The 16205-nt window shown below is 38.4% G+C and overlaps 1 protein-coding gene across 1 annotated transcript in view; it reads right to left on the minus strand.

Annotated features, from left to right (window-relative positions):
• Positions 1 to 8425, minus strand: part of LOC103156395 (pro-neuregulin-3, membrane-bound isoform-like) — a gene marked incomplete at its 5' end in the record, with an annotated part of 327874 nt that extends 319449 nt beyond the window's left edge. The window contains one exon of the mRNA XM_007578420.2: positions 7699 to 8425. Coding sequence (XP_007578482.2) covers positions 7699 to 8425 — 727 coding nt within the window. The remainder of the gene's footprint in view (positions 1 to 7698) is intronic.
• Between the last annotated feature and the right edge of the window lie 7780 nt (positions 8426 to 16205).

The following is a 16205-nucleotide window of genomic DNA, read 5'->3' on the forward strand; positions in this document are numbered from 1 at the left end:
CATTTGAATCAGCTGTGCTGGAATAGAGGCACATCTAAAACATGCAGGACAGGGGGGCAGTGAGGACCAGGGTTGAGAAACACTGTTCTAGAGCAAAAATGCTTCATCAAAAGACGTGTTTGTTTTCTTTTATCAAAATTGATTCCATTGAGCAAATTTATTTTCGTAGATCTAATTTTGCAGCTTTAGATAAATGGAAACACGACTAGTGGTGCTGTGTTCCCTCAAAACAACATGGAGACATTTGAAAGTTGGAGATGCATAAGATTTACTAAGCCTGTTAACACCTCTCAATGAAACCCCATCATAGGAAAATGAAAAGATTTTCAAGGTCTTAAAATGAATGTTAAAAAACAAGATGGAGTGTCAAAATAAAGGCCCAGTGTCATAGATAGCTTAACTACACTAAGCTATTTATGATAATAATAATAATAATAATAATAATAATAATGTTTTCTTCAATACAGTGCGACAAAATAGTCACACAAGAACGAGGCGCAACAATTTTTAAATTCTATATTTAGGATGATTTCGTTTGCATTTCCTCCCTGGAAAGCTGCCATTTGAATAAAAAAAATCTTTCCCCTGGTGGAAGGAAGCAATCAGGCCTGAAGAATTGAGCTGATTTCAACCCTCGTTTATATTAGAGATCAGAGCTGAGTCACAATCACTGAATACATGTAGACACACAAATGTTCAGCAGTGGGTAGGTGAGTGCTGGGCATTGGTCAGCACATGAACAAACTGGAAAGACTCAATGGGAATATAGGAACTAAGCAGCTTTTCTGAACTGGAATCCTATTGGGAACACTGTGAACTCTCACATCAGGTTGAAAACCTACAGTTGGTCTTAAAACGAAGCATCACCTTCCAAGAGACAATTATTGGTGCAGAAATTCACAACATAGAGTGTTGGAAAGCACTGATGGAAGTTCCAGGTTGGTTTCAGTCCTTCATCCATCCATGCATTATCTTAGACCCTTATCCTATCGGGGTCAGGGACAGAGGGGTCGGGGGATGAGGGGCGGGAAGGGGGAGTTGCTGGTGCCTATCTCCAGCTGTCAGCAGGCGAGAGGCGTGGTCACCCTGGACAGGTCGCCAGGGCAACACAGAGACAAATAGGGCAAACAGTCGCCTTTAGCCATTGTAATCATAATTGGTTCAAAAATATTGGTTGGTCAAACTGTTGACCTTCCAAAGTTCTGTTGCTGACCAGAAAACATAAAATCCAGAAATATTTGACATCTCCTCTAAAAGCACTAAAAGCTAAAACAACAAATATACCTTAATATTAGAGGTGCAGAAAAAAATTAAGTCTAAAGAAAATCACAATTTCTAGTCCTCGGAATTATGAATTGATTCAAAATGCTCAGAAGTCAAAGTTAAAATATTACGTTTAATTTAAAATTTTAAGTTTTTCTTTTTTGCTGCTCCTGTTTTTGAGCGTATTGCTTATTGCATTGCATGCCCAGTCAACCACCGTATGTTTTGACTAGTTCTTTGATATTTTTTTTATTTAAGAAAAAGCCAGTCAACTAAGCTAACCTAATATTAATTTAAAATACAGAATTTTATGCACAGACCTATTTTTGTTTCAGTATAAACTGATGGTGCAGTATAGAACTTTATTGAATTGTTTTAAACAAATGTTCTGTTTTTTATTCTGTCTTCTCTTGTCAGTCACATAATTTAAACAGAATCTCTAGATCTCCAGACAACTGAAAAGTGTTTCTGAATCAAATCGCTAGACACTGAAAAATTCAAAACCCTGAGTAATATGCATTAATATGGAAACCATATTGGTGCTACCAAAGAAGCTAACTTCTACACTCTTGGGAGTTCAGCCAATCAGTGCAAACGGAAAGGTGATCCTTTACTGGCTGCCTTGCAAACTCGAGTTCAGCTTCCTAAGCTGCATTTTCAAAGACTTTTGATATTCCCAATGTAAAACTCTGTGAATAAATGGATTTTTCACAAATAATTTGGAGTTAAGTCCAACAGAGAAATTGGCAAAAAGATGAGTCAGTCAATATTGAACTCTGAATTATATAATTATATAAACACACGAGTTGAAAGGTAAACCTGCTGATTGGTCAGTTTGATGCATGTTTAGTATCCAGGTATTCTGTTTTTAGGTTTAAAGTTTGATAAGCCTAGAACTTTCTCTGTTGTAGGAATGTCAAAAACTGCAACATACCAACTCAATATACCATTGTCTAGTAAAGAGTGAAACATCTTTTCAGTCTGTGTAGTTGTCATGTCTGTGTTGTTACTATAGACATAAACTATTTCCCCCAGCACCTCGTTTAAAGCACCCTTGAGGGATCCAGAAACACAGCAAAGAGAAAGCGCTGCCTTAAACGTGTCACCCCGGCTTCATTTAATGAAAAACATCCGGCGTTGGGCCATACATCAAAACAATCCTCCAGGAGTCAGGCTGCTGCTTGGAAAGCCATGTAGAGTGTGACTGATAGGGGATCTGATGCAATTCTCTTCCTAATTCCCATCCTGCTCTTCTCTCCAGAGACGGGATGTTATTAATCTGGATTTAAGACTCAGGACAATCTTCCTCAGACCTAATCCCACCGAGCGGCTCGCCGTGAAGGCCTCACACCCAAACACGCAATTCTCCCACTTGGGAGATGTTAAAAATAATTTCTTACTATAATTAAAGTTAAATTATAATTTAAATATTTTACTAGATTATTTGAATTTGAACAAGTGGAGGCAAGGCAAGGTAAGGCAATTTTATTTATATAGCACCTTTCAGTCAAAGACAATTCAAAGTGCTTTTACAGAGAAACAATACCAATCAGACAGAGGAGTTGTGGGTAGAAAATATTTACAGACAAAGATTTATTTTTTATCTTAAATTCAAAATGTATATATTTTATTACAATTTTGACTTAATTACTCCTCTGAGTGGATTGTTCTTTCAACTTTTTGTTAGTTTTACGATTAATCACTGACCAACTTAGTTGACGATTATTTCTATCTTTGATAAATCATCAATTAATCCGATGAATCATTTCAGCCCTAGACAAAACAATTAGAACTGCTAACATACTGGAAGACTATGACAACAGATTACGGTAATAAATTCAACTAATATTTATGTTTTCATTGGGATTTTTTTCTCCAGCTCATATTCCTCAGGCTGATCTGTTGGCATTATCTCTGTGACCTCATCTGACATTTTGTCCTGTATTATCATTGTAATTTAATCTTGCTCAGATCTCTGTCTTATTCTGCATCTTATCACTCAGGGAGCACTTCAGACATTGAAGGGTCCAAAGGATTTGCTCTTCCATCAGTTATTCTCACAAAGTGACATTTGCATGACGTCTGACAACTTAACTATCATATCTTTCCATACAGTAGCTTTCAGATCTTGACTTGTTGACAGTTAGACAAGTTAGAATGTCACCAAATCCCACTAAAGCAGTGATGCATCCAGGGTGCCATTCATTTTTAATGTGACTTTATGTGAGATCTGAGCTGCAGTGAATCGTTGTAGTCCATCGATGGACTTTGTAGACATACCAGGAAACGGTTGGGGAGCAGCTGGAGTGCACTTTGTTCAGAGCCTTGGTAGCATCAGGCTTAGAACTCAGCTGGAAATTGATCTGATCATATGGAAAGGATTTTCCAGGAAAAGTAGCAAGTGATATAGAATATTAAAGTAAATATAAAGTTTTACTGTGAGGTCCACCTTGATGTATTTAGCATCATATGGTATCTCTGAACTGATCCCATCCAACTGAACAGAAACAGAACTGAAGTTATTGTCTTTGGACATAAAGAAAAACAATCTAGAGTCAACACACAGCTTCAGTTTTTACAGTTGGAAACTACAGATCAGGATGAATTCTGGGAATGATGACCTCTTACCTGAACCTTCAAAGTCACATAAAGACAGTTACAAAATCAGCCTTCTATCAGCTGAAGAACATTTCCAGGATTTTAGGATTAATGTTTCATCAAGATGCAGAGAAAGTGATCCATCCATTCTGTTAGTTTATAAATCACTGAACAAATTAAAGATCTGCTGCTGAATCAACCTTCAGACCTCTGAGGTCTTCTGGTTCTGATTCTGCTCTGCATCCAGAACCAGAACAAAATATGGAGAAGCAGCATTCAGTTTCTATGCACCACAAATCTGTAACAAACTTCCAGAAAAGTGCAAAACAGCTGAAACATCGAGTTCCTTTAAATCAAGACTAAAAATCCAGCCGGTTAGAGTTTCAAATGAACTACAATAAATGAAACACTAATCAATATATTTTATGCATATTTGCTTGATGGTCTTGGTGATGGCATTTGACAAAATGTAATGTTTGGTTACTGTACTTTGTCTTTATGGCATAAAGCACTTTGAAATGCCTTGTTGCTGAAATGTGCTATGCAGATAAACTTGACTTGATGTTTATGTCCACATTTGGCTACTGTAGTTCAGAGCCTCCAAGGCAGAAGAACCATAATGTCACTCTTAATTCTGTGATCCAGAATAACCGGTACCGATAACCAGCACACAGATGGAAGACGAATAGATCCCCACACCGTTTCTGAAGGTGGTCCAACTCGGTAATATCATAAGACATTTACACATAATGGAGAGTTAATGTGAAAATGATGGCCTTTTCAAATCAAAGCAGCATGTGGGTGGTGGAATCGAAGGGGTGGGAGTGTGAGGGGTGTTTAGGCTTATCGAGCGAGCAGGATGGGGAGGATCAGGGGGGAACTGTGTAGCTGCTGGAATGTTCAAGGAGAGCTTGAGAGGGAGTGACATTTTCTGTAAGATATCTATCAACAAGGTTTAATGGCTTTTCTGAGCACTTGCTGAAGAAATGGCATTATTTTTTATGGTTAATTAATAAATGAATAGATGATGATGAATGGCCTCCATTTTTCCTCCTGCTAATGAAATGATTGGCTGTTTGTATTGTCAGTGGGAAAAGTCCCTGCTCTCTGCTGTAATCTCAGCTTTGGTTCATAATCGTAGACACCTAAGAAGTAGCTGCATGAGCACAGCTAACCAGAGCTTAGTTACAGTAAGTGAACTCCTGTTTTTCATGGGTAAATGTGTCATCATATCAATGCTGACAGTCATTTTACCTAATATGACGCTAGTTTAATAGTTTCATAAATCATTTAAGGCAGTTCTCACAGAGCCATGAAAAAGTATTTGACTCCTCCCCCTATTTATTTTATCTTTGCTGCATTGTCATGCTTGTAAATTTGTACAAACCAAGCAAGTCCTATGTGAAAATATAATCACCCCCTTTCAGTAAGATCATGAACTAACTGGGAGATTAACAACATTTGCTTGATTCAATTTCATTAGCAACAAAAAGGCTAAAATGACTACCTGACCCCCAGAATTAAGAGATTCCTGAAACGGAACTTGTTGACAACAGGAAGTGGACTAATAGACCTGCCTCAATGTGAACTTACGAAAAAGTAATACAATAACCATCAGCCTAGAAGCCATTTCACAGATTTGGGGACCCCAAAAAAACCACAATGGAACTACCAGAAATTCCTAATAATACATTGATACCTTGGTATGTCAACTGAATCTAATTGGATTTAGGAAATTCTGCAAAGAAGTCTGGACCAAACATCACCACAATGATGAAAGGAAATCATAAGCGCTGGGTGGCAGTTGTTGCTCAACCTATTATTAAGGTTAGAGGGTGCAGTTACATTTGCTTGGGTTAGCTTGTTTTCCTTAACAATTACTTCAAGCACTCCATTTTGTATTTACTCACACCGTATTTGATTAGATGCACCAGATTATTATATAAGACTGAAAAAAATATTAGATTATTTGTGACTCAGCAACTGATTTAGTAATTGATTAATCATTTTGTGAAATAACAAGACAGTCGAAAGAGTAATTACACTAAAACTGTACGAACATACATTTTGCATTTAATATAAAAAATCTTTGTAAAGTCCTACCAAAAACTCCTCAAGTTAGCTTCATCTGGCTGAAATTTTGTGGGGGAAAAAATCATATTAAGCACTCATTGCTAAAAGGAGAAATTAGGGTTAGGAGACATTGATCAATATAGTTGGTTTAACAGATTATTAATCAGTTAACAAAAAAATACTCAACAAATCAGTCCAACATTGTATTGATAAGTCAAGCACAAAGGGCTGATCTTAAAATATTGTGAGAAGTATTCTTTTTAGTTGCAGACGCCTCACTTAATACAAATGACCATCCGTTCATTAACGGAATGCTATAATTCCGTTAATGAACAGATGTTATATATATACTAATTTAAAAAGGAAATATTTGTTCATTTCCATTTTTTATATATTATTTTTAATTTATAAAAAGGCAGATTTTAAATAGGAATCTGCAGATTGTGTTATTTTTTAGCTTTCTTAGAACTATCAGTTGTTGGAATAATCAATAGATTAACAGATAAGTAAAATAATTGTTAGTTGTATCTGTAACATTTAAGCATGACCAAAAAAACAAAGACAGAAGGAATAAAGAGGATATTATTTTTTTTCATTTTCATTGTATATCTTTAGCCACCAGAAAAGTATAGCAGAAGTAATAAATATTACAAAGTAAATATATTCAAAACAAAGAGAATAAAAACTTGTCCCCAACTTTAATACCAAGCAATAAAATAAAACTGCAAGTGCAACAGTAAATGTCATGCAAATCTGCAAAAAAAGATGGCCATTAAATGAATGCTGATTTATCTGCTTCCCCTGGATCGCCTCCTAGAAGACAGCTTGAGGATGTGCTGCGTAAGGTCGCACACACACAAATCCCCCCTTTGATTTAAAAACTCAGTTGCTCAGTGGCCCAAAGGCACAGTAACAGAAAAGAACTACACCAGCACCTACCATTTTGAGAGCAAAAGCATCCATCATAGAGGAAGCTGTGTGTGTACATGTATGTCTGTGAGTCATTGATTGCAGCGAGAGAATCCCACCGTAGCACTAATCAATAGCATGGGTGCTCACATAACTTTAGTCAAGGACAGAGGTGGTAAAACAGAAAGAGAGGAATCAGCATCAATCAACAAATTGATCTTCTCCTTAAGTAACTGATATGAATGATGGCAACTTCAATTTAGGATGACTGGGAAAAAAATGCAGCGTTTAAATACCATAGCTATGTAAATTTGAAGTTACAGATAAACAACACCACTCAGTGTACATGGAGCATCAATGTGTCCTCCTCCTTCTAAACTCAGAGTACATTTTTAATCACTCAGCTTGGTGAAAACAATATGGATGAAATGTAGACTCATATTCAAGAAGCTTCACATAATTTAGTGTAATCAAGTGTAATACCACAAATGCTCCATATTATCCATGTAACAGTCATTTTGGCTTGTGATGCAGCTGAAAAAACACAACATATCCATCCAAGATCACAGATATTGATAACTGTTCCAAAATATCTACAACTCCAGCTGAAAAATCCATCACTGCTTATCAATACAGCCTATAAGAGTTTAAAAACCAATTTCCAAGAAAAACAAAGATTACACACTGACTTAAAACCAGAATGAGTGAACCGCCAAATTTTTTTGCAACAATGCTTGACTTCACAAACCTATCCAACAGATTTCTTCATAAAAAAAAAAAATCTAAAGTCTTCAAGTAAACAGCCGCCATATGAGTGAGACACTTTAAGAGTCACAAAGTATAGAAAAAACTTACGTGTTTTACGTTGGCTATGTGTATGCATGGTCAGCGTGGTAGAGGCCTCCTCTGTAGTAGTATGTTCCGTAGTCCACATTTGTGTAGAGTCACGAAGAACTGTTGGATTCGCAGGAGATGAGCTAGTGGTCGCTGCTCCAATTACAAAGGTTGTCCGTGGTGCTGCAGTGGTTGTAGTAAAGATTGAAGGTATACGTCCGTTACGATTTCCAGGGTTCCGAGAAGTCACCTGACTTCCAGAGGCTCCCCCCCCACTGGGGTTTATAGTTGTGGTCGAAGCAACAGTGCGAGTTCTGCCTTTTGCCACAGTTACAGTTCTAGGTGTGGGGTTTCCACCTTCGACTGTGGGAGTAGTTGTAGTGGTGGTAGTATCAGGACCTTTAGGAATCCCGCTTGGCTTGGAGAGAAAGATGGGATCTTGGCCTATTCGATTAGCATCCACCAGGTCGGTTGGCACATAATCCCGCACTGTACCCACAACAATCCACTTCAGGAGCATTAGGCTCAATCCAAGGCCAATAAAACCAATAAGTAAAGGGACCACGCACAGCCATGTCTGCTGGCGAGGCCACACAGCACACCGAAAAGGACCCTGATCCTGAGCCTGGACTTCTCCACGGCCCCCGGTAGCTCCCGAACCTTCGGGTTCCTCCAGGATCACTGCCCCAGATACAGCAGCTCCGGAGCTCTCACTCATCCTGCCCTGCCGTCCTTTATGGCTCACCAAGGGTTAACCCTGCAATAGGTATTGATAGCACATTGCAAAAAGGTTCTTGACAATGCCGGACTTTGAAAAGATGATAGGAACGTAGAGACGGACAAAGGAGTTCCCAAAACACTCTCAGTAGTAACTATATGAGTATGTATCCCGAAGATACAAAGAAAGGCAGGGGTAAAGAAGATACATGCAGTCATGCAGTCACAAAAGCACAAGTACCCACACTCACACTCAGAGACACCAGTTAGATACAGGAGAGATTGTGTAGAAGTCAATCCACCAAATTAGTTTAGGCTTATTCTTGGCCAGCTCTCGATTGCCAACAGGAAACTTCAAAAATATTCACTGTGAAAGCAAGCAAGAGAAGAGGGAAAAAAAGAGATGCCTCTAGCAGGAAAGTGTGTGGGATGAAGCGTCTTCACATCTGTTAGAAATCAGTGCCATCAATGTTTGGATGCCAGTGCAGCAGAAATCCACAGCTTGGACGTGATGTGAACATGTAGCAATCCGTGTACAAATCCACAATGGGACAGGGAAACTTGAAGGGTGGGTCCAGCCTCTTTCCCAGTCTTCAGAGCTCTGAAAGAATGTCCTAATGCAGGGTCTCACACAACACCTTTAGTCAAGTCACCCTTCTCTTCGAAATCTATTCATGTTGTAGCTGGAAGGGAGACCAGAAAATATCAATTAGGAGTCGGCTTAACACTCTCTGACGATTATTTAACACCTCTAGCCACTGGTAGACTTTCTGCAAGTGTCTTCCTTGTATCTCTTTATGTATTTGTATGATCTAAACCCACTTTGCCATGAAATCCAAAAATCCAGTTATTTGCCTAGAAGTGCTGAAAAGAGACTTCAAGAAAGGACAAGAGGGTGAGGTAGGAAAAAAAAGGGGTGTTGTCGCTTGGTATAACTGGGTGGATAAATCTGCAACGAGTGATCCTCCTCGCTCTCTGGCTGGCTGTGGATCAGATTTCCCCCAAGCCGTCTGCTCAGCTCTCTTGCTGTCTCAGGGTACCGTTTGTTAATGCCGCAGCAAAGCCCTCAGGAAGCTTCCTCTCATGTATTTGCAAGGAACATTCCGCCACAGTGGGGATAAAATGTGAGAGGAGGTGTTGATGAGGAACAAGGGAGTTGATAGGAAAAAAAATTAAGGAATGATCAGAAGAAAAGTAAGACCATCAGGAGAGGATAGTGTTGAAAAAAAAAATCCAAACAAAGCTTGTTATTTTTGTCCCTTTTAGTTCCTGATCGCCTGCACGCTTTTCAGTCCGCCAGTTGGTCTGTTAGCTGAGCTCCTCTGCCCGTCCTTCAGTCCTGGAAGCTTTTTTTTTTTTTATTTTTATTTTTAGAGATGATTAAAGATGTGCATCCCGCTCCGGAGTGAAGACTTGCAACCACAGAGGCACGCACTTCCCCAGTCAACCAACCAGCCAACCCTCTCCCCCTTTTGGAGTTTGCTGCATCCAATAATGCAGCCGTCTTTACCTGTAGCAATGGTGATGCAGACGCGCATACAGCTGCCTCCTGAGCTGCTGCCACTGAGACAGGGAGCGAATGAGAAAGGTGGGGAGGAGGGAAAAAAATCCAACAGAGCGGAGTGCACACTGGTAGAGCAAGGGAAGGGAGAGAAGGAGGAAAGGAGGGAGGGAGGGGAGAAAGAGGCTGCACCTGCTTAGATGCACCAGCTCTGGGAAGAGTGCCCACCTCCGTTAGCGGGGAGGGGAGAGAATAAAAATGCAGCGTGCATACAGAAATATAGAAAAAGCAGAGTAGAGGTGTGTGTACAGATAAAGATAATGAGGGAAGGGAAAGGAAAGAGGGACGGAGCGCTCTGCATCGGTCCTAGCCAGATCCAGGCTAGAAGTCCCAGACAGAGGCGAGCAGAGGCGCTAAGCGGGAAGCCATCAGTCAGACACTCAGCTCCACCCACTGAAGAGCTTTAGAAGAGAGAGAGGGGAGGGGGGGAAAGGAGAGGTAGATTCTTAAGCTAAAGATCCGGGTGAATTCCAATACCTTGACTGATATTTATTTGACTAAGCCTAGACTTGCTCAGAATGTATTTTTAATAAATGACAAAACAGTAGCTGGAGTTGTATAATGACTGTAAAGAGGTGCGACAGTACGACAGTATCATATTACCCTATAATTTGCTATGTAATATATTACATAGCATTCTATTAAAGATATTAAACACACACACACATATATATATATACACAGTCACCCCCACACTGGAGCAGTGGCTAAAACAGATCCCAGGAACAACATCAGACAGAAATGTGCAGTTCTAGGCACAGCCAAGATACTGCGCAGAACCCTCAAGCTCCCAGGCCTCTGGTAGAGGACCCGAGCTCAGAGGATGAAAGAGACCACCCGCGGAGGGTGAGAAGGGAATTATATATATATATATATGCGTTTTATGTAGCATTTTAACTCAATAATGATTAATGAATAAAGTAATGTTATCAGATTTTAATTTGTATGTCATTGACATATTTCACAGCAAGGACAAACCAGCACTGAAAATCAAACTTAAGGCCATAAAGTCTCACAGACATCAATGTGTCCTAAGAAAAATCTTTTAATTACTCCTTAGGGAGAAACCAAATGACGCTGTGGGCTTTCACATCTCTTTGTCTTCTGACAAACAAATCAAAATCAACAAGCGCTCGCTCGTTGAAGGAGCCATTATGTTACTATGCTGATTTGATTTAATTATTATTAATAATGCTAAGAAAGACTGTTTGAGATATAATTGTAAACATAATCATCAACTAGATATAAAAGGACATGTTTGACAACAGTAAGAATAACAGTAATGAAAGCTATAATCACCAAACTAACTACTTTATAAACAAAATTAGAAATGTTTGAGAATATTATCATGGATAAATCCAGCCAGGGATTTTGAAGACTTAGCATTGTTAAAATGATTATTGTCTCATCTAATGAATCCTGTATTGTGAATGATGTTTTCTCGTTAGCTGAATGTATCACTCCACTGTGCACTTGTTCTCTTTTGTTGACAAACTGTTAAATCCATATGGTCAGAATAAAGAGGGGAATGCAATATTTCTAAACACCTGAAAAAATACCTATTCTCATAAAAACGGAGGTGGCAAGTACACAACAATATGCTTTTACCAATTTTAACAGTTATGAATACTTTTACTTGTTTAATTTCCAGCATTGCACTGGATTAAAGTGAAGATGTTGGCAAAATATAATTTAAAGGGATATTATTATGTATTTTCCAGACTCATAATGCCATTTTATACCATAGACAACTACATTCAGTTTGCATGAAAATGCTGTATATATCAAAAACAACTTCAAAGAAATCTGACTTTGCATCATCGACACATCTGACACCTTAAAATATGATTCTGTCTCTTCAAGAACCTTCCACTCTTTTTGACACTCCTCCTTCAGCATGTCATCAAAACAGTGCTTCTCAATGCTGCCCACTGATGTCATTTACAGCCTTCCTTTGGATCAGTGTTTGTATGTTGAATATCCACACAGATTTCTACACAGGTTGACTTTTGAAGAACAGACACTTGAAAGAATTCAAAGGGCTCTGGTTTCAGAGTACGCTGCTCGGCTAACGGGATCAAAGAGGTGTCAGTTGTAACTATAACATAACTTAGCTCGGAGTTAAGGTTCTCACTAAGTCTAGTAGAGTAGAGCACACCAACCCAATTCTAAAGTCCATTAACTGGCTCCCTGTATCTCGGAAAATAGACTTTAACCTGCTTTAACCAAATGGCTTAGCACCAAGTTGTTTTCAAGATTGATTGTTGCGTCAACCTTCCAGATTGGTCAGGTCTTCTGGATCTAGTCCTCTTTGCCACCCCAGAATAAGAACCAAACACAGAAAAGCTGGATTCAGTTTTTCGTGCTCCACTGATATGGAAGAAAACTAAAAAACTGCTGAAACACTGACAACCTTTCAGTTTATCACAAGAAATAAAAAATTCCTGTAGATCACAGAACTTGGATTGATATGAAAGGGGCTAGTGTGTGTCTTATTCTTCGCAAACAACTTAATGCACAATCACAAAATCATTGAAATGATTGAAAGAATGAAAAACTACACGTCTTATATGAAGTCCAAAGGAGGGGTTCATTTTTGCTTTGACTACAAATGTTAATAATAAAACCTGATTCAATATGAAATCTCAACTTTTGCTTGGACTAAAAATTACTGTCAGTAATTAATTTGAACGCAATTATATCTAATTGTACAACAACATCTGTATCACTGAGCCGGTACTTTGGGCATGAGGATCTTAACTCTTTAAACATTACATAGCAGGAAAAAAAATCCCCTAGCAATAACAAACAAATAAATCCCTGAAGTGATTACTCAGTTTAACATTTGTCCCAGTGTATGATGGGATTGGTTTTAACCCACCATGACCCTGCACAGGATAAGCTCAGGATAAACATCTATGTAGGATGGATGTTTATACTCTTCATATATTAAAACAAATTCCTTTTGTAACAGTCATAAAAATAAAAAAATAAGAACATTCTGTCAAAATATAGCCAACGAATCATCGACTTCAAGCTTGCAACTGACAATGAAAATCTACAGATGATCAATTTAGGACAGGAGCACCAGACATTCATTAATAAAACATGGGTAATCTTTTGTCAAAACGCCAGTATTAAGCTTGTTTGTCAATGACAACGTAACGCAAAGCGCAAGTCACAAAGGATATATTCAGACTTTATACATTTTCTTCCTCACTAACTTTTCATAAAATTAACAGGTAAGGGAAAATAACAGTGAACGGAAGACTTCAGGGTTTCCCCTGGTGTATTACAAGCCTGGCAGGCCACCAGGTGCATTGAGGTTGCAGTCTCCCCTGAAGGCGAGGGTTTGAATCCCACTTCTGACACCACTGGTACACTGAGGTGTGGACATGAGAAGTTATCACTCAGACTTGGCTGTACAGCAAACAAAGCTGATTTATTGGCTCTCAGGCATCAAAGGAGTGTTAAGGCTGGCAGCCCTTCCCTCAGTCTGCCTGTCATATCCAGCAGTCCACCCATTAACAGGTCAATCCCCGCCTCCTCAGTTCAAATCGACCAATCACCTCAGCCATCCAGAGTGGGGAAAAAAGAAACAAAGTTGACTTTCACATATAAAAAGGAGGCATTAATAATTATTTATCATTAATAAAATATAAGGCAAACATCATATCTATGCAAATACACAAATTTACAAGTTGTTTTATTCTTTTGATGGCTTCAACCAATCAAACTCTAGCTCTGATCACCAAACATCCCATAAAAGAGCAGGTTTTGAGGTGGACCTCCTCTTTATAGCAATCCAAGATGGCTGCCAGAGAAGACACACCCACAAGGTAAACATTTCATCAGTACATTGACACAGACAATGTGTCAATGTCGTCAGTACATCGACACATTCACACACACTCTCTAGAACTAAAAAAAAATGTTGAGAAAAACCTTGTGCTTCTTAACACACTAAAATGTTAAGAAGCACTAACATTTTGGTGCTTCTTAACATGTTTTTGTTTACATTTTCTAAAGATTTTATAAAGGGTTTGGTTCGTTTGACACAGTGCAGTGTGAAAGCGAACCTGACCAGCTGAAAATGGGACAAATGCTGTAATTTCGCTCTGCAAACTTTGGAATTACTCTGAAACCAGAAACTATTATGGAAAATAGTTTCTGGTTTAATGTCTTAAATGCAAGGAATTTTTCTCTTGTACTGCAAGGCTGAGGCAACAGGGTATAATAAGTAAGAAACACTGCCACCTACAGGTGGTAATTAGCAGTCACTTAAACCCAATGTTTTTCATCAACTCTGCGGAAAATTTTAAATAAATTTTCCGCTAATCTATGGATTAGCAGAAAAAATGCAGGTGATCTGTTGATTTTGTGTGAATTCAATAAGAAAAAAAAATAACTATTTGTTTGAAATACAATACAGTGTATGGTTTAGCTAAAGAAAATGGATCCCCAAAGCTATTTTGCTTGGGCTAACAAAACAAACGGAGCATACTATTTTTGCAGAAAATATCACACTCTCAATTATGCAATAGCACAAAAAAATGCAGGGGATCTGTTGATTTTGCATAAATTTGTGGAATTGCAAAAAAAACTGAATGGCTAATTTAGACAGGACTTATTTTAAAAAGAAATTCTGAACTATATGTTTAAAAGTACAATATAGTGTTTGAGCTAAAATTCATATTTTAGCTAAAAAAAAAATGAATTCAAGTTCTGTAAAGTTAGAAAAAAAAGTGTATTGTTGTCCCCAAAGTGATTTTGTGTGAGAAAACCAAACAAAAAGGAATAATAATACTTCAATTCTAAAACACAAGAAAACAAATCTCTTCTCATCTTGTTCTTATGAACCCCAGGACTTTATATCAGTTTGTGTTGTTTCATTCCTACAGTGAATAATGACCAAGATAATGGCATTCATACCTTAATATTCATGTGTATCTCCATCAGAATGGTCTGGTCCCTTGGGGGTGGTAGATTAAGCAACAGGAGCCTACAGGGAGGAAGATAAAACACAAGAGTCAACAAGTTCAAATAAAGAAGAAGGAAATGTGAGAACAAAAGGGAAATAAAATACAAGCAAAGTGGGGCATTACCGTTCCTGTGGCTTGTAAAAGCAAACACCATCTGGTCTTTACCCATCATGCGGTGTAATCCCATCACATATGATAATTGTAGTATTAGATAGTTATATTTGTTTGTTCTACATACAGCAAGGCTATCACTGTTCCACAGCTTCAAATCAAATCATGAGTTGGGAAATACAAAAAAACAGCTGATGATTTTTCCTCAATAGATGATTTTGATGCATAAATGAAAACGGACTCGTTCCACCCTATAAAGGCGTTGAGCATATATCCACTGGTTCAAACCAAACAGTAAGCACCAAACTGTTTGTTTGTTTCAAATTTGTCTGATTTTGGCGAATCGTGCATCATATTTCTGGTTTTGTAGTTTTACTTTATTTCAAGTTATTTCTTCAATGTATTCCCATTATATTCGTTGTCCTCTGGTTCAGTAGTCACAGTTCAATGTTGAAGAATCGGACATTTTCATGAGTCGGATACAAAACACATCATGATACCTTTCAGCTGCACACGAGAGCCTCATTCACATATTTTGTATTTTAAGCAGGATGTAGATTCGGCCACCTGCATATCAATGTACTCTTGAAACAACAAAGCTAAACAAAAGGGAAGCAAGCTTTGTGTGTGCATGTGTGTATGGGGGGATTTGGGCTTAAATCAACCTGCTGCGTTTTCTATTAAAGTGGCTGCAGCAGCTTTGGAGATCAGGCCAACTTTGCTCTGCTGTAGAAGTTCAGGGAAATGGAAAGTCAGTCAAAGCACAACTGGTGCTGACCTGCTTTCCAAATATAGACAAATTTTAAATGAATCATGCTAAAGCTAGTATCTATCTCAGAGTTGAAATGTGTTAAACATCCAGTTTAAACAGTACTGACAGTCAGCCATCTACTTGAGTCATTTATTTATTTGGGATGTTTTCACACCTGATAGTCCGGTAGACCGTTCAATCGGTCTACTGGTTCAACAAATGATCAATGTAACATTTCAACATTTGCTGCAATTTTTGCTGGTAAAGAAAGAACCCAAATCCTCCCAACTCCCTCCCACCCGCACGCACACACACACACAAACTGCTTGACATTGCATTGTATCAAACAAACTAAACCATTTGGAAAACTTGTTCCCCTCCTCGCCTGTGGGGGAGCTGCACAAAG

This window comes from Poecilia formosa, unplaced genomic scaffold (genome assembly GCF_000485575.1).
Source record: "Poecilia formosa unplaced genomic scaffold, Poecilia_formosa-5.1.2 Scaffold478, whole genome shotgun sequence".
NCBI classification, from domain to species: domain Eukaryota; kingdom Metazoa; phylum Chordata; class Actinopteri; order Cyprinodontiformes; family Poeciliidae; genus Poecilia; species Poecilia formosa.